Genomic DNA, 24,441 nt, shown 5'->3' on the forward strand with positions numbered 1-24,441 from the left:
AGAGGCCAGCGTCACTCTGCCATGTGGGATTTATACGTGCGCTCAGAGAGGGAGGTGTGGCCTGCATGGTGCTGGAACACGGTGGGAAGGGGCAAAAAATGTCCAGGAATACAGATATTTCCAAATTGATGCTCAGAGCTGACTTTGTGATACCACCTCATCATGGCCATGACTCTTGTTAAGTGTTTCCATGGTACACAAGAGGACTGCAGAGTGCAGTTTTTCTCTTTCATGTCTCATCATAGAAATGAGCAGAGTGACCTTTCTCACCTGCCAGTAAGAATATTTAGTTTGATTGTCTCTGCCAGCCCTGTTGTGCTAAAGTACAAATTTTGTCCTACTAGGGCTGCTTTTTCAGTATTACTGCAAACTTTTTAAAATATTGTAACATCATTTAGGCTTGGTTGTTAACCATGCAGCATACTTTTCTTCAGGTATTTCAAATCAGTGACTGGAAATTATTCTTAAATATTAAAACACTTAAGAGCAGGCCTTACACATTAGGTCTTTGTTCCTTTACTGCTATGTGAACACAAGTAGTGCTGAGGTGTGATTGGGGCCCAGCATGTGCTATGCCCAACCGTGCCCAGGCTGGACCTCAGGACTGTCTGCAGCATCTCCTCTCTACAGATCAGGAAATTGCCACTATGGGAGCTTAGATGCTTGGTCCAGCTCAGTATTGCTCCTGATAGGAGCAATAGAGCCTTGACTGGGAGGCTCCTTGTCCTTTCATTAGACTCTCTGTTGGTTCATTCCAAAAGCTTGATGTGTGTGGAAAGGAGTAATACTTTCATGCGGGTGATTCATGGTAGTTTTTCCCCCTTAAGCTGTAATAATATAGTACTGACTCTTCTGCTAAAATTCAGAAGTGTGCACTGTGTTTAAATTTGAAAGAGCTAATTGTACCTGGCTTTATACTCTGACTACAATTTTTATAATACTGTTTTCTCTAAGGTAGTCTCTTCTGTTGAATGCTTGATTTAAATGCTGGCTTTTCAGAAGTTGAATGTGAAAACAAACAAGCAAACCTTGCCCTAATTTCAGAGTATTCTTTCCTAGTAGATAAGAAGTTCATTTTGAAAATCATATGCTTTATGACATGATCGGAATGCTACCAGTAGCTTTTCTGGGCACAAAGTGGTAGGTATTAGACATGACTCGGGTGTTTCTAGTACTTGGAATGTACTGGATGTTCTTCTAGTTTCAGTAGCAGTTGTTAGTGTTTTGTGATCAGCCTGGTATTAGAAGAGAGGCCAAGCCATCGAGGAGCTTGCATCTGGCTTCACAGAGACACAGGCTGGAGCCTTGGGCAGGAGTACGGGTGTGAGGACCCCAGGAGGCCACCCTGCTGCCTTCTTCCTTGGAGCCATCCTTCTCCCACCTTGGCATCACTGGAACTCTACCTGCCACTCCTGAGATTCAAGGGTGCTACTCAGTCACCTCACTCTCTTTTGGTTTTCCAAGGAGTTGAGAATCTCAGATGTCACACGCACTGAGACAGCACCATTGGCTGTGAAGTGTTCCCTGAAAGAGCCCCAGTGCCAGGTACCCTGTCCTCTGCCCTCTCCCTGCCCTTGAGCAGTGGCTGTGAGCAGAGGCTGGAGCAACAGCTGAGCAGGGAGGACTTTTGATTTCGCAGACCCACCCCCACAGATCTCTTGCCTCCATCCTGTAAACAGTTTTTCCATAATAGAGCGTTATTCTCATCTTCTCCCCAACACCCTTTGCATCTGAAGGAGAATGAAATGCTTCATAAGTATATTTTTAAAAATATTTTTAGTTGTCAATAAACACAAAACCTTTATTTTTTTAATTTATTTTTTTATGTGGTGCTGAGGTTCGAACCCAGTGCCTCCCTCACACATGCTAGGCAAGCATTCTGCCACTGAGCCGTAGCCCAGCCCTCATGAGTGTATTTTGAACAGAAATGTGTTCCTGTCTTTCTGATAGCATATGTTTCACAGTTGGCAATGTTTGGGTATACTTCTCAGTCTTTAGACGCAACTGCTTAACACAGTCATTGATAAGCTTTAATAACCTTTTTAAAGATCATATTACTAACATGCAAGAAGCCCAAGTATCATCTTGCTAAATATAAAACAAACATTGCAATATAAAATGGCCCTCTTATTTTTTTTTTTCTCTGCAGAGAAAAACTTTAAAGGAGAACTGGGATTTTTAAAATAAAATTCTAGAGTCAGACCTCAGGGCCCAGTTTGTGTAGCCTGTGGATTAAAATCAAAGCTGCTTGAATCAGAACAAATAGTAAACAAATATTATTAAGTGCCCACTGTGTGTTATGCCTTTGAATCATTTCTCTAGGTTTTTCATTCTAGAAAGTTTCCAACATGTGCAAAAGAGAGAGCATAGAATTGTACCATGATTTTCCACATGCACATCACCCACAGTTAGTGGTGGAGACTCATGACCAGTCCTATTTCATTTCTGCATCTAGCTACTTACACTGACACATAATCCCCACTGGTTTTTGTTAGCAAATCTAAGACATATTTCACCTATGTTTCTTATAAGTAAGACCCTTTAGAAAACATTAACAAATATCCAGCCAGCATTCAGATTTCTCTTACTGCTTCATTTTCATGCTTTGTCTTGTGCAAACAAGAGTCAAGCAAGTAACACTTGTGGAACATGGCTCTCTGCCTCTCCGCGTGCCTGGTGGCTGGGCCTTCCTGTTGTTTGTAGTGGCGTTTACCTTTGAAGAAACACTGGAACTTACCCTGCATTCCCTATACTCCGCATTCAGCTGATCACATTTCTTGACATCGTTTTGCTTAACTGTTCATCTCTGGCTCCTTGGTCCATGTAAACTGGTTGTTAGGATCTAGAGAAGGTGATCCAACTCAGATCCAATGATATATACTCTTGCAAGACTGCTTCACAGGTGTTAAATGTGGTGCTGCAGGTTTGTAATCCCAGCTGAGGCAGGAGGGTTGCAAGTTCAAGGTGAGCTTAGCAAGTTAGTGAGACTCTGTCTCAAAGTAAAAAAAAAAAAAGGGGGGGGGGAGCTGGGATGTAGCTCAGTGGTAGAGCACTATCCTTGCATGTGTGAGGTCCTGGTTTCTTGTTTGTTTTTTTTATATTTTTTTAGATGTTGATGGACCTTTATTTTATTCATTTATTTATATGCAGTGCTGAGAATCGAACCCAGTGCCTCACACATGCTAGACAAGTGCTCTACCACTGAGCCACCACCCCAGCCACAAGGCCCTGGGTTTAATCCCCAGTATAGCAGCAAGAAAAGGGAACAAAGAGAATAGTTCATAGGTGGTGTACATCTCATTATTTTTCTTGGAGACATTAAGATTGATCCGTGCATTAGGTCCCTCTGGTCTGATCCATCACTTATAATGTTCCCATGAGCATCTTGCCTTTTGGTTTTAGCAACTATTGACATTCATGCCTGGCTTTCTTCAGGGACCACAACAGGGTGCCAAACCATCAGTCCTTCCTCTCTTCTGCTGGAACACTTTATTTTGTTTATTTATTTTTATGTGGTGCTGAGAATCGAACCCAGTGTCTCCCATGCGCAAGGCAGGTGCTCTGCCACTGTGCTGAGCCCCAGCCCCTGCTGGAACACTTTTGAAGATGCTTCTCCACATGAGCTGTTCAGTACCCTAGGGAATGGGTTCTACTGGAGAATTAGGAAAAAATAGCCCTGTTCTTTTCCTTTATTTCCCAGTTTTTAAAACAAGGAGTTTTGGCCTCACTAGCCAGATGTTGCTTTTGTCCTTGGGGATCTTCTTTTTAAATGTCATTATGAATGAATGGGTTTTTCCACTAGTGGTGCAGGGTTCCCCCACGGCTACCCTAGCTGGGATGACTTTCTGGGAAGACTGTCAGAGTACAGAGCTCAGGAACTTTCCTCCAGAATCAAATGCTCCTGAGAAGAGTGGCCAGAGGGAACTTTACCTCACTGTGCAAAGCTGGAAAGGTCAGCAGTGACCCCCTGGACTCTTGCCCATATCCCTACAGAAGCCTCAGATTCCTGTGTCGCCCAGACACCCTGAACATCCCTACTGTCTTCCTCTGCTTTCTCTTAGTTCCCAACCCCTCACTGTGCCTCTGCCATTCCTCTGAACCCACAACTTTTTCTCTGAACCATCCTGTCACCTTCCTCTTGTGCAACTAGCTCTCACCCTGAGGGTGATGGTACCTCTTAGTCCCCCTTCACATGTGACAGGTGTGCACTACTATTCTGGGTACCCTATTGCCAATGACTGCTTCTTCCCTGGAGCCATTGCAGTCCTGGGACACGAGGTGAGTGAGGTGTCCCTTGCTTCTCATTGTTGCTCCTTCACAAACGCTAGCTTTGGATCCTGTCTATCAAAGTCCCACCTGCCTTCTAAGCATTCAGCTCACCATGGGAGGCTCTGTGTTCCCTGTTAGCAATCTGCCTAGGGGCCTGTCCCCCCTCCCCACAACCTCTTACCCTCATAGTGCTCGCACTTGGTCTTACCTGCAACCCCGCTGCAGTGTCAGGTAGCGGGAGGTGCTGGGGATCGGACCCAGCTCTGAAACTGAGCCATGTCCCTAAGCTTTTTATTTTTATTTTGAAGCAGGGGCTTGCTAAATTGTTAGGCTGGCCTTCAACTTGTGGTTGCCCTGCCTCACCCTCCATAGTAGCTGGGATCACAGGTGTGTGCCACTGCACCCAGCTGTAGTTTCACTTTCAGAAAACCCTCTCGAACTGTGCCTTCCTGTTTTTCTAGCTTATTCCTTGAGTGTCCACGACCAGCTCCAGGTCCCCTACATGTGTGTCTTCATTGCTTAGTGACTAGGCCCTGCCCTGACATTGCTGATGTGCACGCTCACCATCTCTGCCCTGTCCAGCTCCTTCCACTCACTTACCATTAGCAGAAAGTTTTCCTTCAGCTCTTTACCTGGGGCAGCTTGTTACTACCCTATTGAACAGGTAAGAAAACTGAGAAATGAAAGTAGGGTTGCCTTCCCACAGTCAGGTTGAGTGGTGGAGCCAATGATTGAATCCAGACATTCTCTGAAACAGAGCCCATGCTCCCTATATTTTTATTTTTCCTGAGTTTATTCTTGGAAAATGTTTGTAGAAATAATAAAAACGAAGTGTCATATATTGTTTATTTGAATGCACTGTTGATAATTGTAGCTCAATGTGTATTTCTTAGGGTCAAAGACATCATCATATCAGAGTAGAATTAACAAAATTGACACATGTAATATTGACAGAATGCCCTTGTCCACAGTGCACATTCTTGTTCCATCCAGGGTATCCCACATAGCTCTTGCCTCCTGATCCCCCCCACCAACTCTGGTGCATCCATTTGTCAGTTCAGGCCATCTTCTTCACCAGTATCACAAGGAGTGGCATTCCTAGGCCATCACCTGCAGGGCCAGGATTCTGGTCTGTGAAAAAGGTAGCTTTTCAAACCAAGCAGTGAGATTGTGTCCTTGGAATCAAAATACATCATTTGAAAAGTACCAAAGTATTCTTAGTTCTTTTCATTTCTGCTTCTTGTATATTGGTACTGCCAGTGAGATCATTGCCATCTTGATGGCCAGACAGTCCTGGCCTGCCTCCTCCAAGGCCCACGCTGTAAGTGGCAACTCACCACTGATGCCGTCTGCGTCTCCTGCTGCCTGGGTCGTTCAGCTGCTACTTTGCATCTTCAAGCTCCATCCCTTGCTTGAACTTCATTGGCGTGTCCACTGCTGCTATTATCATCCATAATCGTTGCTTCTCCGTGTTCTCACTGCTAAAATCAGAGTGGGACACCTCTCAAATGAGTCGCAGTACATGAGTGGGCAAGTGCGTAAATGAGGAAGGTGTGCTGCCTGTGTATTCAAATACCCTCCTCACCAGGGTGTACAAGGTACTCCAGATCTGCGAGTCTCTGTCTCCACTGAGAATGTGGAGTAAATTGCACATAAAACTCTTTCACAAAATCAGGATCTGCTAGTTTTCTACATTTTTTTCTTTATTGTTGAATATTATCACAAGAATATTGAATGTTCTTGATTCTTGAATTACTATTGGTTTTTATTATTTATTTTGTTTGGGTTTTGTGGTTTGTAAGCATATTTGTACTGTCAGTGGCTGACTGTGCAGATCAGGAGAGTTTCATTGTGTCTTCCATATCCAGTGCTAACCTTTGCTAAGACAGAAAATTAGATCTTAAAATAGTAGCATTTATTTTATAAGCTGCAAGTCAGTGCTAGTACAAAGTAAGGTGTGCAGTAGTGAAATACAAATATTTGCAAATTTGTGTCTATTTTTATAGATGTGCCTTAAAAATGTAACAGTTTATCTTTTGTATTGAAATAATTTGTTTCTTTTTTTTTCTTTCCTCCTCTCGCCTCTTTGTAAAGGAGTCAGTCACTGCCAACATAAAGTTAAGAAAGCTAGGCGCTTTCTCCCTTTGGTCTTCTGTTCCCATGAACCTTCTCCTGCCGGTACTGCACTCTGTTGCATAGGGTCCCTTGCTAACCACAGCACCACAAAGCTAACTCTCTAACTGATGCTTAGAGACTGTCCTCAGCAGCTCCTAGCTTTACTGAATGTCAGTGTGTGTGGTGTCTGCTGTTCAGAGGTGATAACTGGGGGAGGTTTGCTGTCTCACAGTCTTGGAGCTGCTCTCTTGAGTAATAGACTTTTGTTTGCCTGTTTGCTGGTTTCCAAGTGCATGAAAGGGCAAAAAGTAGCTTTCCTGTCCCCTTTGCGTTCTGAGTGTTTTCCCACAGGGGTGGGCAGGACCACATTCCTTGTACTATGGGTCTCCTAACGCAGCATGCACCTGAATGAGGAGGAGCTGCTTAGAATCGCCCGTGTCTGCTTTCTGTGCTCAGGATGCTGCAGAGAAGGGCCAGCTCTGCTGTTGGGAGAGTTTTCTAGGAAAGCAATGATTTTCTTACAATTGTTGAAACAATAATTTCTCCAGAATGTTGGTAATAAAATTTGTTGTTTCATACACATTTAAAGGGGATCTTTATTTGTTCGCAGAGCTGGGAGCACTGTACTCCCTGTGGTTTGCAGTGGGCCTGGCCTAGACTCTCATGTGGTGTTTGAATCCTGCTGCGCACTGCAGTAGGCTTATTCCAGGAGGGTTCCCCTTTATCTTTTAACATACATGTAATGACTGGTTTGTCTTTTATCTAAAAGGATACAAATTCTCCCTGAGGGAAGTAGAAGCATTTTTTAACATGTAATTGTGAGAGGCTGTCGAATTGATTTTGCTTACTATAGTAGAAACTAATTTAAAACTCTATTACTGTGTAACTTGGTATAACATTTTGATATCTTAATACTTGACATAATATCCGTCAGGTCAAGTAACATATGACTACAGTCTTTTGCCTTTTGAATTAGACCTGGGTGGGGTGATTTTGTTACTTTTCTCGAGATTTGATCGACTTGTCATTTTAATAGTGTCTCCCTCTCTTCTCTCCTCTCCCATCTCTCCTTCCCTCTGTTCCCTGCTCCCCCTTTCTTTGCATGCCACCTGGATCTGCAGATGAAATTAGTGGGGACGGTAAAATCTATTTTCACATTTGTGTTACTGCTATGATAATTATTTATGGAAATAAGTACAGTCCAGTATTTAATGAAAGGCAAAATGTGGTTTTGATAAAACAGAAACAAGGACAAATGGCACAAGAACATGGTCTGCTAAGAGTTGTTCAGGGTGGGGTGTGGAAGGTGTAACTAGTTATTAGCTAATCACATCACAGCAGGAAATTTGAGCTGTATGTTCATAGTGAGTTTTCTAGATTTTTTTAAGTTAAAATTTTAGCATTCTAGAAAATTGTCAATGCATATTTCAGCAAAATTAGTCACACTTGAAAACAGTGATAGAGATTCAAACATTCTCTATCTATAGCAGGTATGGAGTATGTATTAATGATTCCTAGATCAGAGTGAGGTAGTAGAAAGAAAAGAGTGAAAATGATTTTAGAGTCTTGCAAACTAACAGTAAGGGAAGATACCAGCAATAATGATAATGGTTGTCCCCCCCCCTCCAGACTGTTGATAGCACTTAATAAGCTCGAAAACTTAAAATCACATTTAGAGTCTTACATTTCTCAGTCTGTGCTGCCTGCATGGAACTTTGTGGTCCTTCACACCAAAGAAGTGAGATTTTATAAGCTAAAGCAAAGTGGACAGTGTGTTTTCCTCATGGCTGAGTGAAAGAATGCTCTTGCTCAAGATTCTGCCTCTGCTCCTGTGTTGGGATGGCAGTGTGGGACCCCTACATAGAATGAGCTTCGTGGCCTCGGGGAAAGGCCACGACATAACTCTCATCTGAAAGTGTGTGTTTTTCACAGGATTTGAAGCCAGAAGATCTGAGCTTCCTTTCTAAATCAATCCCTGGTAGTGATAAAGTCAGCAGTTTACGTCATTGAGAGCTTCCTATGTGCAAGCACCTTACCTGCGTGATTCCTGCTCACAGCAGTCGGGAATATCACTGGGTGGCCCTGTTTGCAGACAAAGAGCCTGTGGATCAGAGAGGAGTAGCTAGGTCTGGGCTCCAGTGTCACCCTTGTCTTCTGCTCCATCCTGTCACCAGGTGACTTGAGTGACCTGAAGCAGATTGTTCATCCCCTGCATCTCCATCAGTAAAAGGGGTCCCAGGTGGTTATAGGATTACTGTGAAGCATACAGATTTAAATGTCTACAGACAAAGGGTTGTTACTATAGGTTGACAGAATGCAAATGTTTTCATGTAATTTCCCAACACTAGAACTTTTCCGTACTGCGAATTAGCCAGGGCAAGTATACTTAACCTTTCTTACAAAAACACCCACATCCTAATGGTTGACTCAGTTGGTATTGATTGGGGGTCCACAAACTAAGGCCTAACAACCCAGCTGTTCTGGTACTTCCTCTTGAGCTAGCAATGTGGTCACATTTTTTTAATGGTTGCACAGAAAATATCAAAAGAAAGCTAGTATTTGTGACATCACAGTTATGTAAAAATCCCAGTTTCAGCACCCATAAGTCAAGTTCTGTTGGAACACGGCCCCACACCTGTACTTCCATGGTGTCCTCCCCACTTGCTGACTGTGGTGCAAATGGCCAAGCTGAGTGCTGCCCCCAGAGTGTGTGGCCTGCACAATCTCACACACTTCCCACCTGGCCTTGTAGAAAAAGAATGCCAGTCCCTGGTCTAGGTAGTGTGGCTAAATAATACTGCCAAGCAAAGTTGGAGTTATCTTGGTTACTAGAAAAGAATTATCTTCTGCTTCACATGCCTGCAGACTCCATGGCACATCTGAGTTATGCCGGTTGGATAGAAGACTGATACTGGTTAGTCCTCGAAAGTTGCCTGTAGCCTGGGCCCTGTGCAGATGTTAGTGGTTGAGAGTGCCTCAGACTTCCTGCCCCTCTTGCTTAGCCCCATGCCTCTGGGAGCAGTGGGGAAGCCAGGCAAGGGAGCAGATTGTCAGAATTGCTGCCTCCAGGAGACAGGAGAAAGTGAGGAGACAGGTCCCGCTCTCTGCTTCATAACTGAAAAATTTCACAGGTTTTCAGTGCTTGGGAACTTTCTGAGCTCAAAGACTTTTGTGTTTCCTTTTGTTTATAAACCAGGCAATAGTACGCTTTCTCCACAGATAGATCCCTCCCAGACACCAAACCAATCTCCTGATAGCACCTCCAGAGGCATTAGGCTCTTTAAGTGACAGACCATGAACCTTCAATGTCTTTGTGCATGCTGATCAGTTAGTAGTGACTTTCTCTTCTTAACCTTGCTTTGAAATGACAGGTTAGTAATTTTCTCCCTATTTGCTTAACCCTTAGTGTCCTTTTAACAAATTGTTCATCTAATTAATAATTTTGGTAAAATTATAATGTTATCTAAATTTTAGGATTCTCCTTTTTAAAATGTTTCTATATATTTATTTATCATTCATTTTTTTCTGAGTCAAGGTCTCCCTAGTTTGCCCAGACTGATCTTGAACCCCTGCACTCAAGCACTCCTTCTGCCTCAGCTTCCAAAAGCTGGGAGTTTAAGCATGTGCCACCACACCCAGCTTTTAATGTTTCTCTTTAAGCCTTTAACTCCTGGGCCAGGCATCTCCCAGGTTCACCAATAAGCCACCAAAGAAGTGAGATTTTATAAGCTAAAGCAAAGGGGTTTTCCTCAGGGCTAAGTGAAAGAATGCTCTTGCTCAAGATTTTGCCTGTGCTCCTGTGTTGTGATGGCATTGTGGGACCCCTGCATAGATGAGCCCTCCTGTGAGCATCCTTGGTGTAGCACTCAGCCCTGTGAAGGGAGGAAGTATATCTATAGGAAGTTGTGGTAGTTTCAAAGTGAAGGGATTAAGTGAAAGGTGATTAAGGACTATGCAGCACTGCAAACTAGGCTCTGTGCTGCGCCACCAGGCTGAGTACAAGCTACCCCTGAGCAGGGTCCTGAAAAAGCTGCACATCTGTGTGCCTAAGCCTTCTGCCTGGGAAATAGGAAGTGACAACTGTGCCCCCAGAGCACTCGGCTGAGGAGTAAGCCACAGTGCAAGAGCCCTTGGACACTGTCACCTACCAAAGCTGACAGTCCCTATCAGAAGTAGAGAATGCTGTCTAACAAATCTTTGACTGTTTCCTTTGTCCTGCATTGTCCCTCTATGATACCATTATTTGGGGGTGGAGGAAACAGTCTAAGGCTGGCCTCCAATTTATCAGGGCCCATAAGTGTGTAAAAATATCTCTGACTTGGAGATGTGGCTCAGTGGTAGGGTGCTTGCCCAGCAGGCCCAAGGCCCTGGGCACAGCAAAAAGAGAAAAGGTTCTCACCTCAATGTCTGTCATAGTATCCCATGAACCTAAAAGCCAGGAGAAAAAATAAAACCAAATTAATATCAATAATTCTTAGAGAAATATGCCAAGAACTGCCACTTGAAACTCCTACATAGAAACTGCAAAGCTTCGCAGTCCCGTGTGCCTGTTGGTGCTTACTCAGCTTCTTAAGAACCTACCCGTGTAGTTCACGAAGTAATCATTCTCTGTGCACTTGGTGTCGTTAAAGCATGCATCTGCCCCAAGTATTGTGGCTAATTCCCAGGGGTCCAGTGAGGTTCCCCAGAGATTTCCTGTAGTAGACTCATCACTCTTTAAAAAATTTCAGAGTTATTTCAAGGGTGGAACCTCTGCTTGAGGTTTGTGAGACAGTCCTCAAAGGTACTTGAGCCACACTAAGACTGACTGGAAGGGTCATCACACAGACCTGCCAGCCCCTCTCAGAATCTTCACAGGAACACGACAGCCACAAAAGGAGCAGTTCCTCCTTGGCAGTCTGTGGGTACAGGGCACACCTCAACTTCATGCTCACTCACCCGCTACAGTCCTCACGACAACCTGGCACGGGCACTGTGCTCTCGCTGTGCACATGAGAGCATACCTGACCCATAGTCAGGAAGCAACTCTCAAGCGGTCACATGTGCACTGTGCCTTGTCCCTTGTTCTGGGGATGTGCCACCCACTCAGTCTACCAGTGCACTCATTTTCTTGAGAAGCTGTATCTCCTGAGCACCTGCTCTGAGCTATTCACTGTTTTCCATGCTGAGAACACAGGTGAATAAGATGCACAAAGGCTCTGCTCCAGGGACACTCTGTTCCCAAGAGCCGTACAGACCAGTTACAAGGAAGCAGGGAAAAAATTTTTTAAAGTCAGAGGACAATAAGTCAAGGAACATGATCAAGAACATGGGGATAGGGCAGATTCGTTTGGGGAGAGGTCTCTGAATAGATGGGGCACTTGGCTGAAACCAGAATTGGCTCTGAGCCAAGATGAGCTTTAGCAGGTGGTAGCCTCAGGTGGGCTGTGGCTATTGCTGTGCTTACTAGCCTCATACTCTTCTCCAGGCAGCACACGCCTAGTCTTCCCAGGCTCCCATGGAGTCTGCAGCATCTGCTGAGTCAGACTGAGAGTGAGGGCAGCTTGTCAGAGCCTTGAACAATCGGGGACCAGGGCCCCTGGGGAAAGACAGCAGAGGTGGGAGTCTGAGCAGCTCTCCCAAGACCCGCCCCACCGGGGCCAGCCAGAGGCACATACCATTCTGCATGAAAGAAGGCAGGGAGGGAGCTGGGGCTGCTGTCTGTGGAAAGGCAGCCTTGGTGCCATTCATTTTCTGGGGGCATTGTCAGGAAGTTGAGCCTGCTAAATTACAGGATGAAAAGAGACAGTGATGAGCAGGTACTCATCTGGGGCTTGTGTTGCCTCTATCATCTCGGCTCATGCAGTAGATTCTTCCCCTCTTAGTCCAGATTGTTACAGGTACCTGAGCAGTTCCCTCTGCAGCTCCAGATCTTTTCCCACAAGGTCTTTTGATAAACCATCTTACACAGGAGCAAGGCTGCAGGCCTACAGTTTGCCAGTTTACTGTTCTTCATATTCTCTTGAGAACAGGAGAAGGAGGAGAAAAGATGGGCCAGACCTGGTGGTACACGCCTGTCATCCCAGCAATTCGGGAGGCTGAGGCAGTTCAAGGCCAGCTTAGGCAATTTAGCAGGACCCTGTCTCAAAATAAAAATAATCAAAGGGCTCAGGTGTAGCACCAATGGTAGAGGCTTGTCTAGCATGTGTGAGGCCCTGGGTTTCAAGCCAGCACTGCCATAAAAGGGGAGAAGTGAGTGTTGATGGGGGAGAAATATGGAAATGAAAGAATAGAAGGTTTGGAATAGATTAATTTTTTTTTCTTGAATCCCCAAAGTCGCATTACTTAATAAACATAAAAGAATAATACATAATATTCACCTCTCCATAATCGTTTACATATGATAAATGTCTAAAAGAGAATTGATTTATTAACATTACACTCTGCCAACCAGAATTTTCATAGTCATTTTAATGATGATACACATTGAGAATTGAATTCTTCCAGTTGCAGGCTCCAGCTCAGCTTTCATGGTTCTGCAGCTGAGTGAAGTATTGAGGGCAGCACAGGCAGCAGGAGGTGCTGGCTTCTCAGGCCCTACAGTCATCCCTCAGGTCTCTTTTGAGAGAACTTAGTGGGGCTGGGCTGTGGCTCAGTGTTAAGAGTACTTGCCAAGCATGTTTGAGGCCCTGGGTTCGATCCTTAGCACCACATAAAAATAAATGTATTGTGTTTATCTACAATATTAAAAAAACTAGAGCTTAGTGTCCCCCCAGGAGGGACACTAAAAACAGCAAAGGGTTCTGTTTTTCCAGAAGGAGGAGAGTAATGTGTTTTAGCGCAGTACTGTTGGAGTGACGGCTATCCCCTAGATGAGTGCTTTGAAATGTCCCCATTAGTGCAGTGATAGGCTTTTAAAATCCTGCTTTACAGGAAGGAGTCAGTGGAAACATTGGAACTCCTTGACTTTGTCTCAAAAAATAACTCATTTTAACATGTTTCCTTCCTTTCTGCCTTCCTTCCTTCCTTCCTTTTTTCTTTCTTTATTTTTTTTCCTCTTTTGATACTGGGAGTGAATCCAGGGGTGCTTAATCACTGAGCCACATCCCCAGCCCCTTTCTGTATTTTATTTAGAGACAGGGTCTCACTGATTTACTTAGAGCTTCACCAAGTTGCTGAAACTGGCTTTGAACTTGCTATCCTCCTGCCTCAGCTTCTTGAGTCTCTGGGATTACAGGTGTGCATCACCACATCTGGCTCTTTTAGCTGTATTTATTTTTATTTTTTTAATATTTTTTTAGTTATACATGGAGACACAATATCTTTATTTTGTTTTTTTTTTTTTTTAATGTGGTACTGAGGATCAAATCCAGTGCCTTACATATGTGAGGCAAGCGCTCTACCACTGAGCCATAACCCCAGCCGTCTTTTAGCTTTTTGACATTGACATACTTCTTGAAATATGTGAGCGCAAAAGTTACAGAAGATAAATCCCTGCGTTTTTCAATCTGGAACAAATGAAATAAGTCAGCCCAGTTCCCCCCACAAAACTCAGGCTACCATTTATTCCCTCAAAGAAAAGTTTCAGAATATGCTGTTGAATCTTGTCATTAATAAAATCAAAACTTCCTGGTCTCTGGAGGGGCCAGTCTTATTTGGGAGACTCCAGTAGCCAGAAGCATGGTTCTAAGCATGTACATGGTATGTAGAGGGAAGTTCAGCAGCCAGCACAGGTTGGTTGATTTGGATCATGCGGTTTCTCTTGTCTTTTTTTCTTTCTTTCTTTTTTTTTTTTTTTTTCTTAACAAGGGCTTTCTGTGTTAGCCTGTTTGCTATCTGAGAAACAAGTCTGTATTATTAACAGTGACAGTGATGTCACTTTTATTTCCATAAATGACTCATTTGTGAGCAAAATTTGAGTATTTTAAGAATATTTCAGCATGGTAAAGGGTGTAGACAGATCGTTTTGCCTTTTTAAATTGTATCAAAGGCCAAGAGGTCAAGTCTTTAACTTCTGCCAACATATCTGTTTTCCTTTTGTACAGAAACAGACGACTATGCCGAGATAATCGATGAAGAAGATACTTACACCATGCCCTCAAGTAAGTGCTCTTCTCTCTGTATTTGCTGAGGTTGACAGACAGTGCCTCATGGTTATAGGGTATATAACCTATAGGTGCCTATAGGTTTTAGGGTATTTATTGTCCTTTGAAAACTTTGTTGTGTGCTTAACAGAAGTGTTCTTTTCAACCTTACGAATTCTATATATGCACTCCTATAAGACCAGAAGCCTAAAATGAAATAATTAATGTTGTTTAGATAGAGTATTTTTGTAGTCTTGTTTTCTTACTGCTTAGCAACATTTATTAGAGTACTTACTCTCTGTAGATAATTAGTATTCTTTAAAGGTTTAGTACACACATACATATGCAAAGAATTGCACTTCCCCTTGAAATCATGCCTTGCTGTGTGTGGTTGACTGAGCAGTGCCAGCAGCTTCCAGTCCATACCCTCTGTGGTGTCTGTGTGGGACACAGAACTTCTGGATGAACTCCTGCCACCTGGAAGTGGCAAGGTGCTCTCCTCTTTGTCTGTACAGAAGGGAATCTGTAGATGCCTCAGCCCTTGCCTTGGAGAATATTGTCCCCAGCTCTTGAATTGGATAAGTCCTTGAAATTTCATGTTTGTAAAAAACAAGGGGAAAAAATTTTTAAATTTAATCCCACCTCTTAAGGCAGCCTCAGCAGCTTTACCTGAAATCCAAATGCCCCGATATCAGTAGAACTAAGTATTTTAGTTTCTTTATCCTATTTTGTAAATATTTTTTAAAGTATTCTCATTTGAGTTGTATATGCAATGAGGAAACATTACAAAAATAAAGAGAAACAAGTAGACCTCTAAGGCAGGTATTTTCCTGGGCAGGCCATACTGGCCTGCCAAAAGTCACCAGTCACAACAGGCATGGTGGCCTACACCTGAAATCCCAGTGACCCTGGAGGCTAAAGTAGGAGGATCACAAGTTCAAGGCCAGCCTTCACAGGGGTGGGGCGGGGGTGAGATTTAGCACAATGGTTAAGTACCTCTGGGTTCAATCCCCAGTATGGAGGGTGGGGGGTTGTTTTATCAGAGTAATTAAAACCAAGGCAAGAGCTGAAAATTAGTGTATATTTTTTAACAGCCAATGGCAATTTGGAAAAATGTTTTTTAAGATTAAGGATAGTGTTTTGATTGACCATTTAGTCATTTGTACATTCCTACAGAGAATTCACATTTATATATACATATACAATTTATTTACTTATTATTTATAGTTTAACAGTAAATTCCTAACATGGCTACCTTTTACCCAAACCTCACAAAAAATGAATTGAAAAATGGGAATTTATGAGATACAGATTTAAAGACATTACGTTAAAAACATCAAGGTAACTCAAAGATATAAAGTTTTTACTTGTTTAGGTCTCTTTTTTTATTCATATTTGAGTTTAAAATAATGAAGTGAATATTATTGAAATATACTCTCCAAGTTTTTATTGTTAACCTAATTGCTATTAGTTATTTCTAAGCAAGGTCTTCAATTTTTTTCTCTCTTAATTGCAATACAGAAAACTATGGAATAGATGAAGGTAACAGGATTCCTTTGAAATAACTGCATTTGCTTGCAATTGCAACCGTGGAATGATACGGGACATTTCAGTTTTCAGTTAACTTATTTTAAACTATTTATCGTTGGTTTACTCATTCTGTTAAATCAATGGAATTACTAGCTAAATTGATTTTAAAGAGGAAAACAACTATCTAAAATGTTGGTTCAATGTTTATATACAATTGATTTATACAATTTGATCTCCCAGGGGAAGGTCTTAAGACATTTGGCTATTGATTTGTTCTATTAGTGATTTCACTAATGGAATATATACAGCCCTGATTTGGATGAATTTCTTATGGGAAATAAATCAAAGGACCACATGAGTAATTGAATTGAAATTCAATCTATTCTGTTCCTAGAGGGTGTTTTCTTTCTGTATGCCTCAACAGCCTGCCAAGACACTGATCTTATATAACTCATATTTAAGGCACATACTCTCAAGTTTATGCTGATATATTCAGCCTTGATTCCATGTCATCTGATTTTGAAATTGTTTTTTAGAAACTACCTCTTTAAACTCTCTTAGCTCAATGATAATCTAGAGATAAGACTATAATAAAGTGGAAAGCTCTTAAACTTTCAAAGCATAAAGTTTAACAATTTTATAGTGCCCCTGTGTTTATCAACTTTAGTTATTTGCAAAATAATTGCTTTAAATAATTGTGTTTTTCTAGACTTCCTACATTAATACCTAAACTAATAGCTCTTATTAATGAAGCATATACTATAATACTTAGAGCAATTATTTAGAGAACTATGAAACAGATACCAAATAAATCAGATACTTAAAGACTCCTGGTGTGGAAAAAAATCTGCATTTAATAAAACTCATTTTTATATTCATCCAATACCATAACTGAACAGAAGTTCTTTTTAAAGTATTGTTTAAGAGAATTCCACTCAGTTGAAAGCACCTCTGTATATCCATGTGCCACAGATGAAGTTTCTGCTCATGATGAAACTATGTGCCAAGTGTTGTGTCTACATTTAAAGTATTGCACCTAATTACGTATTGACACAGGTCGTGTTTTACAGCCAGGGACTATGAGATTCAAAGAGAAAGAATAGAACTCGGACGCTGTATTGGAGAAGGCCAGTTTGGAGATGTGCATCAAGGCGTGTACATGAGTCCAGTAAGTCCCTTACGACCTCCCAAAATATGTGCTAATTTTTACTGTCAAGTGTAAATCACCTCTTTGCCTTCAGAAGTCCCCGGTTCCTCTGGATGTTCACATTGTCTTTCTTTAAGCTCACTGCCCTGCTGTTGCCCTTCCTTCCATGTCTTCCCGTTTGTTAAACTCGCTACACACACACACACACACACACACACACACACACACACACACCAGGGAATGGTACTTTCATAACCAAAAACTTGTAGACTCTTTTTTTTTTTAACTCTATGCGTATTTATCTTCCTTATTCTCCTTACTCTACTTTTGAGACAAAACACAGTAGAAGAGCATTGGATCTAAACTTGGTGAAAAGGCCTGAACTTAGGCCTGGCTCTAATGCCCATGTGGCAAGAGGACTCCAGTTACCAACCCAGGTGAACTCCAGCTTCCTCCTACCCCTATGGTTCCTGATACAGATGTATTGCAAAGTTTCAGGCTCAATGTCTCACCAGGGTCACAGAGCTAATGGTGGACTTTAAAATAAGTCCATTTTAGCTGCAAAAATAATAGAGGATTTTTTTTTATATTCTCAGTGTAGTGTTTACTTACTATTTATAAAATGAATCCTAGCCCCAGAAAAACACCAGGACTCCCAAGATGTCAAAGATGTTTCTGTGTTGCAGCAGAAGAGTGTAAAAGCATGCAGATGACGCTGGGCAGGAGACGCTGGTGGAAGGGGGGCTGGGACCCATGGTACAGGGTAGGACTTTGAGAGATGATCCCATGGCCGTTTTCAAACCTGTCCCTGCTGTATGGAGAGTGGGTTTTAGTGAGGCAGCAACATCTGTTCCCCTGAGGTGCTGGTGGTGCAAGTAGGTGCAGTGAGCCCTGCTCCTTGCTTAGAGGATCCCGCGGGCATGGAACAGAAGAGTCACAATAGCTCAGGCTATCTGCCTTAAGCATCTGTATGAGTCCTTAAGTGAGATGGAGGAGACTCTGGAAGACACAGCTCTGACAGTGTTCTCCAGAGAGGCAGAACCAATGGGATCTGAGCCACAAGAGACTTATCATAAACAGTTGATTCACACAGTCACGGGAGCCCATGAGTCCTGTGATATGCACTCGGCAAGCCAGAGATATAAGACGGCCAGTGGTGTAGTCCAGTCAAGACCCAAAGGCTGAGAGAGTAGAGGGCAGTCCAAATCTGAAAACAGGAAATGGACCAGTGTCCCAGCCTGGCAGCTACCAGGCAGCATCTCTTCCTCCTGGAGGGTCCATGTCACTGAGGGCAGTTCACTTTAGGTAGCTTGCTGACTTGCATGTTAGACTGGAATAATGTTGGACCAGATATCTGGACACCTTATGGCCCAGTCAAATGGCCACATGAGGTTCACCCTCATGGTATAGCACAGCGTTTCCACCTCCAAAGGAAACAGGGAGTAGGTGGGCTCAGTGTTGAATCTGGGCCAAGAGGGAGGTGGAACTGGGTGCTACTCTGAGGACAATCTGTACTGGAGTTCCTTACACAGATAAGTTTGTTTATATAGAGGTGAGCTGGGACCAAATCCCAGTGCCCTGGCACTGACAGGGCAAGAGGTCTGTCACAAGCTACAACCCCAGCCCAGTAGCTTGCTCTTGAGAGGAAGCTAGAAATCGGCAAGCTCCAGGTACTGGAAGAACTTAGAAGGACTCTATTTACGAATCAGACCTTGGAACGAGTGACAGCGCCATGTTGGCTGGGAACTGACTCAGAATGGTTATTGTGTTACCAAGCTGTTGCCACCACCTCCTGCATATCACAATTACAAATTATCTAATTTTCCCCTTTCACTGTTTTGGGGGGGGCAGTGTTTGGTTGTGGTTTTTTGTTTGTTTGGGGTACTGGATTTGAACCCCTAGGGAGTTTTTACTACTGAACTACATCCTGCCCAGCACTTTTTATCTTCTATTTTTGAATCAGGGTCTCACTAAATTGTTCAGGCCTTACCCTCTAGTGCCACTGGGATTACAGGCATGCACCACAAAACCTCTGCTTACCCTAATTCACTGTCAATGAAGTGCCCAAACAACCTACCCCTGCTGGCAGCATGACCGTGGACAGCCTCCATGCCTCCAGCCTCCATTGACTCACCTACAGGATCCCTGTCCTGGGTGCCATCTGTCACTTGCTTTAAGAGTTAGATAACATCCATCAACCCCAAAGAACCTTCTTATATAAAGCCAGGACATGCAAGAGCCATGGAGAAGCTAGACAGGGAGAAGAGAGGTACAGGGAGTAAGGAGGACTCTGGACAGCATCACACCCAAACCCACCCCCACCCCCACCCCCACCCCCGGGTGTCTCTGACTGATGCAGCTGCATTTCCCCAGTAAGCTCTGGAGAATTCCCAGAAAGGATAGAGACGTGATTCAGCATTGCCGAACCTTCACAAATCCTCTTTGGTCCCCTCCCCTATTCCCTTCCTCCCCTTTTCTGCCCCTTTAACAGAATGTGAGGCAATTTGCTAAAGTATCTGTGTGAAGTGAGGTAAACAGGTGTTCTGGCATAGGAGCCTCAAGCCCAGCGTGAGATAAGCACACTCAGATGCTGTCCAGACTCTTGAATTGTTGCAAGTGGCAGGTCATTTCTAGTATCATGTTTCTTGCATTTCTTAAATTCTATCTTTTGAACTTGAAGAAAAGACAAACTTTTTGGCTCCTAGGAAAACACATTTTTTTGTTTTTTTCCTACCCTGTGGTCACAGTTTCCTGTTTCCTTTGCTATTTTTTCTTCTATCTAACTTCTCATTTTTTGTTTGTTTGTTTGTTTTTGTTACCAGGAATTGAGCCTAGAGTGCTTAACAATGAACGACATTCCCAGCCCATTTTATGTTTTATTTAGAGACAGGACCTCGCTAAGTTGCTGAGGCTGGCCTTAAACTCGAATTCCTCCTGCCTCAGCCTTCCGAATCTCTGGGATTACGGGCATGCACTACTGGCCTGGCACTTGTTCAGTTTGTAGAGCTTGGACCCGTGTCCCCTTGATGACTGTAGTCCCATGAACTGAGCTACTTCCAGATTCCTGTCTCTAGCCAGGCTTCCACCTGAACTCCATTGCACCTGGGTGCCTTGGTGTCTCACTCACATCTCAAGCTCATCACAGCCAAAGCTGAATTTTTGGTCTTCCCCTTCCATCTTGCTTATTTCTCTGGCCCAAAACAAGAGCTTCCCTCTGTGTTACTGCGTCCACCCAGAGCCAGCTTTGTCCTGCCTTCAGAGCCCCTCCAGAGGCTCAGCCCTCTATGTTCCTCCATTGCAGCCACATTTACCCAAGCCACTATCATCTGTCCCCCAACCCTTTGGCTTACTGTGACCTCCACGTATGGGATTCCTGTGCCTAAGTTTGCTTCCCAGCAGCCATTCCTCAACAGCTCAGCCAGAGTGCTCCTTCCTCTGCCCACACCCTGCCCTGGCTCCCCGTCTCACTCAGTGAAAACCACTGCTCCCTGTTGGCCTGGGAGGCCCCCTCTAATCGGGCCTCCACTCAGGCCCAGCTCCAGCCTCACGCCCAAGTGGGTCTCTTGAGTTTGCTATGTGCACCCAGCCTCTGCCAGGCGTAACTTCCTGCCCTTCGAGGCTGGTACCTTGCTTCCTTCTGGTCCTCACTCTCCTCCCATCTGCCCCAGGAGCCTCCTCCTGCATAGCCACCACAACATCTCCATGTCCTCACTCCCCTCTGGCAAATGACGCGTTGTTTCCTGTCAGTTCTTCCCTGGGAGGTAAGCTGGACAAGAGCAGGGATCACTGCCTCTGCTGTCCACAGGCACCTCTTGCCTAGAGCAGCACCTGCTGCTGGAAGACACTCCAAACTCGTTGAAGAGTGAATCGTCTTCAGCGGCTCATGTGTGTCCATTTAGCTCAGAGGATTCTGCACAGCATTTTTGTTTTAAGTATTTCTCTCTTTCTTTAAGATCCTGTGGTGCCAATTCTGTGTAGTCCAGATACATATAGTTGCAAAACAACAACTTTTCATGAATTTACCTGTTGATAAAGAACTTTCCTACATGTTATGTGATTCTGTGATCTCCCTAACACAGGAGAATCCAGCTTTGGCTGTCGCAATTAAAACATGTAAAAACTGTACTTCGGACAGCGTGAGAGAGAAATTCCTTCAAGAAGCCTGTAAGTGTCTAGAAATTTCTGTGTAACTTCATTTGACTTTCTATCTGTGAACTCTAAGAAGTAAGGAAAAATATGTTATAACTTTTATGAGATAATTATGTTTACTATTTTGCTTTACAAATTAATATCTGGATTTGAAGAGGTATATATCTGCAGATTTTCCCCAGTAAACATGGTGTTTTACATGTCAGGGTAGAAGATACACTTTCCCTTTGTGCCTTGGTACAGGATACTCCTGTGCCCTCAGCCCTTTTTGGTTGATATTTTAGTAATTACATCAGAGGAGACACAAAAGTCTTTAATTATATGTGAAGATCGCACCAAAAGTGATAGTAAATACTAACAGTAAATTGAAAATAGATGTAAATACATTTTGTACTTAAATGTCCATTTAAAGATGACAGAGTACTCACACAGTGACCTCAGTCTGACAAGAGTAAATTTAATGATACACTTGGAATTTTGTACTGGGCCTTTGTATGTTAAACAAAATCAAAGCTGCCAGGTCTTATTCTTGAAATATGTGGAAAATTTGGTAGTTGAAGGTGGGAATACCCACCAGGGATTGAGTCATATTGAGTGAAGGTGAGGCAACTTGGCAAGAAACTCTAGGTGTGTCAACAGGACCTGCAGTATCCATAGGCAGCTAGGACCCACCTCCAGGCATGCCTGGTTCTGGGCCTTGTGGCTCCACATTTATGCCAATCGGATGATGGCTTGAGAACGTCCTGAGAGATGCTTGCCGGCTGGTCTGGAGTGCAGCCTCCAGGTTTTGCAGGGACTGTTCCTTGAACATGGTTGTATCATTTCCCTAACCAGAGACAGGAAAAAAGGAACAGAAAGCAATGGAGTCAATAGGGAACCAGCCAGATGTCACAGCTGGTTCAAGAGAATTCCCAAAACCCTGTGTCTATAGAGAGTAAGAATCTCTGAGGTGATTTTTTTTTTTTAAATACATGCAGATTTAATTTTACTTCCCCACAGAACTGAGTTGCATTTTTATGGACAAGAATTTTGTACATTCTTACCAGTTCCTACAACTTAGGAATTGTAAAATACATGAAGGAACTGCATAAAATACTCACTAGTATATGGGGGTCCATTCCTGACAACATTCAGACACCAGTTGTTTCATAGCATGTTGGTAATATTAAAGGAAAATCACTGCTGCGATTATCATCATGTCTTTACTTAGCCTCACAATATCTTGGACTTTATTTATTTGTTTGTTTGTTTGTTTTAATAGTCTGTGAAATCCAAGTGTTTTAATTGCCACTGGACTAGGTCATCTTGAAGTTACTTTGAGTTGTTTTATAATCGTGTAGTTCTGTGCAGATCATCTGTCTTGCTAATCCTAGCACACAGTGCAGGTGACTTTTAGAAATTATGAACGAGCACTTGCCCACGATTTGGTTTGCCTTTGTGTGTGTGTAGGCTCTGGTGGTCATCTTGGCCCAGGCAGGTGGACAGACCTTAGGGGCTGCAGTGGAGCAGCACAGGACCAGAACTAGGGCAGGTTAGGTGACCCGAAGGCCCTCACAACTGTCTGTCCAGGACATGCCTTCCTTAGACCCATGAGAGCAGCTAGTCACATGCAAGGGTCAGACCACAATGCTGGATGCAGCAACCCCTGTGTACCAACTAGAAATCCCTGTGACAGCCCCACAGACCCTTCAGGCCTTGCAAGGAGCATGCCCAGTCAGCAAGGTCTCCACACAGACACTCGCTGCAGTGGCTTCCCAGTCCCCGTTGCTCTCCTCCCAGTGTACCAGTCAGGTTGCTTTTACCAGGAGCATGTTGCCCAACTAAGTGAAGTGCACGTTCCCACTTTATCAGATGTCCAGAGAAAAACCTGGGAAGTAAGCCTATGTCAGTTTTGTCCTAGAGGAAAAGAATGGGTTTTCTTGGCTATTTATCCATTTTTGTTCTCCCATGGCACAAATTTGCCCAGAAGCACATGCCAGTGCACGCCCACTCAGAAGCAGGAGCACCCTGTGACACTGAGCTCTGAGTTCCCACACCGTCAGTATTTGCCTTCATTGGACTAGTCTTCAAGAAAAATTAAAGTTTTCAAAAGAATAACTGTAGACAACAACTTTTTTCCTTAGTAACAATGCGTCAGTTTGACCATCCTCACATTGTGAAGTTGATTGGCGTCATCACAGAGAACCCCGTGTGGATAATCATGGAGCTGTGCACACTGGGAGAGGTATGGTGAGCTCTGTGCCTGCCTGGGCTGGCTGCTCAGTAGTCTGCTGCTTCACAGTCAGCCAGCAATTTGGGCATGACATCCTTTGCTTCTGAAAAGGGGAGTAGAAAGATTACATCCTAGATTTTCAGGAGAATTCTCATACAGGATCAGGCGTGGTTTCCGTCCAGAGAATGTTAGTGTGGGTATCTTCATCACTGAGCTAGGCACAATGGCACACGCCATAGTCCCAGCTGCTCAGGACGCTGAGGTGGGCCAATCTCTTGAGTCCAAGAGTTCCAGGTCAGCCTGGGAAATGTAGGGAGATTTTGTCTCAAGAAAAAAAGAAACTTTGTCACTAAATTCCCAGAAAATCCTGGCAGCTGTTGCATCCAGATATTTTATCAGAACTGGTAACAACACACAACCAAAGGGTTCTTTTTCTCTCTGTTGCCATTGTCTGAAGAACTAGCCCAATGATTTGAGGATGGAAGAAACATTGTTAATAGAGTTTGGGTAAATTAATGCTGAATTTAGGTAAATCCAAAGTGTCAAGAGAATTCACTTTGAGTTGAGAATTCACAAAGTGTTGAGAATTCACTTTGCAGTGTCTTTTAGACCAGCTGCCATTAGTCACAGTTTCTTTGAAAAATGTGAGTAACAAAAGTGTCAGCAGCCCTCTTTGACGTTCTCCAGGTTACTGAAACCTTAGTCAGAGCACCTGGAAACTTGGTGGAAACACAAGCTCTCAAGCCCCACCCCAGCTGCTGAGTCTGGCCAGGCTGGAGCACTGTTTCTGTCAGCTCAGCCCACCTTCTTCCTCTGCCTATGCTTCCAAGACAAATGGAGTGTTTGTGTAGATTTCCCTGCCCCCTGTTTTTTTTCTGCTTTGGCTTTTGGAGAGTTTGTTCATTTTTCTGACTTAAGAGCCTCTTGCTAAATATTTGTCTTTTATTTGCCAATTT

At 43.5% G+C, this 24,441-nt stretch overlaps 1 protein-coding gene across 6 annotated transcripts in view; it reads left to right on the forward strand.

The window, feature by feature from the left end:
* The window catches only part of Ptk2 (protein tyrosine kinase 2), a 230,131-nt gene that overhangs the window by 150,160 nt on the left and 55,530 nt on the right, over nt 1-24,441 (forward strand). Inside the window, exons 15-21 of one of the 6 annotated variants that reach the window (XM_026403058.2) lie at nt 6,364-6,447; nt 7,506-7,523; nt 14,409-14,465; nt 15,969-15,989; nt 17,048-17,145; nt 21,204-21,288; nt 23,397-23,497. In XM_026403058.2, coding sequence (XP_026258843.2) covers nt 6,364-6,447; nt 7,506-7,523; nt 14,409-14,465; nt 15,969-15,989; nt 17,048-17,145; nt 21,204-21,288; nt 23,397-23,497 — 464 coding nt within the window. The remainder of the gene's footprint in view (nt 1-6,363; nt 6,448-7,505; nt 7,524-14,408; nt 14,466-15,968; nt 15,990-17,047; nt 17,146-21,203; nt 21,289-23,396; nt 23,498-24,441) is intronic. The other 5 variants (XM_026403061.2, XM_077801007.1, XM_077801008.1 and 2 more) reach the window with 5 other exon arrangements.

Source organism: Urocitellus parryii, chromosome 7, assembly GCF_045843805.1.
Source record: "Urocitellus parryii isolate mUroPar1 chromosome 7, mUroPar1.hap1, whole genome shotgun sequence".
NCBI classification, from domain to species: domain Eukaryota; kingdom Metazoa; phylum Chordata; class Mammalia; order Rodentia; family Sciuridae; genus Urocitellus; species Urocitellus parryii.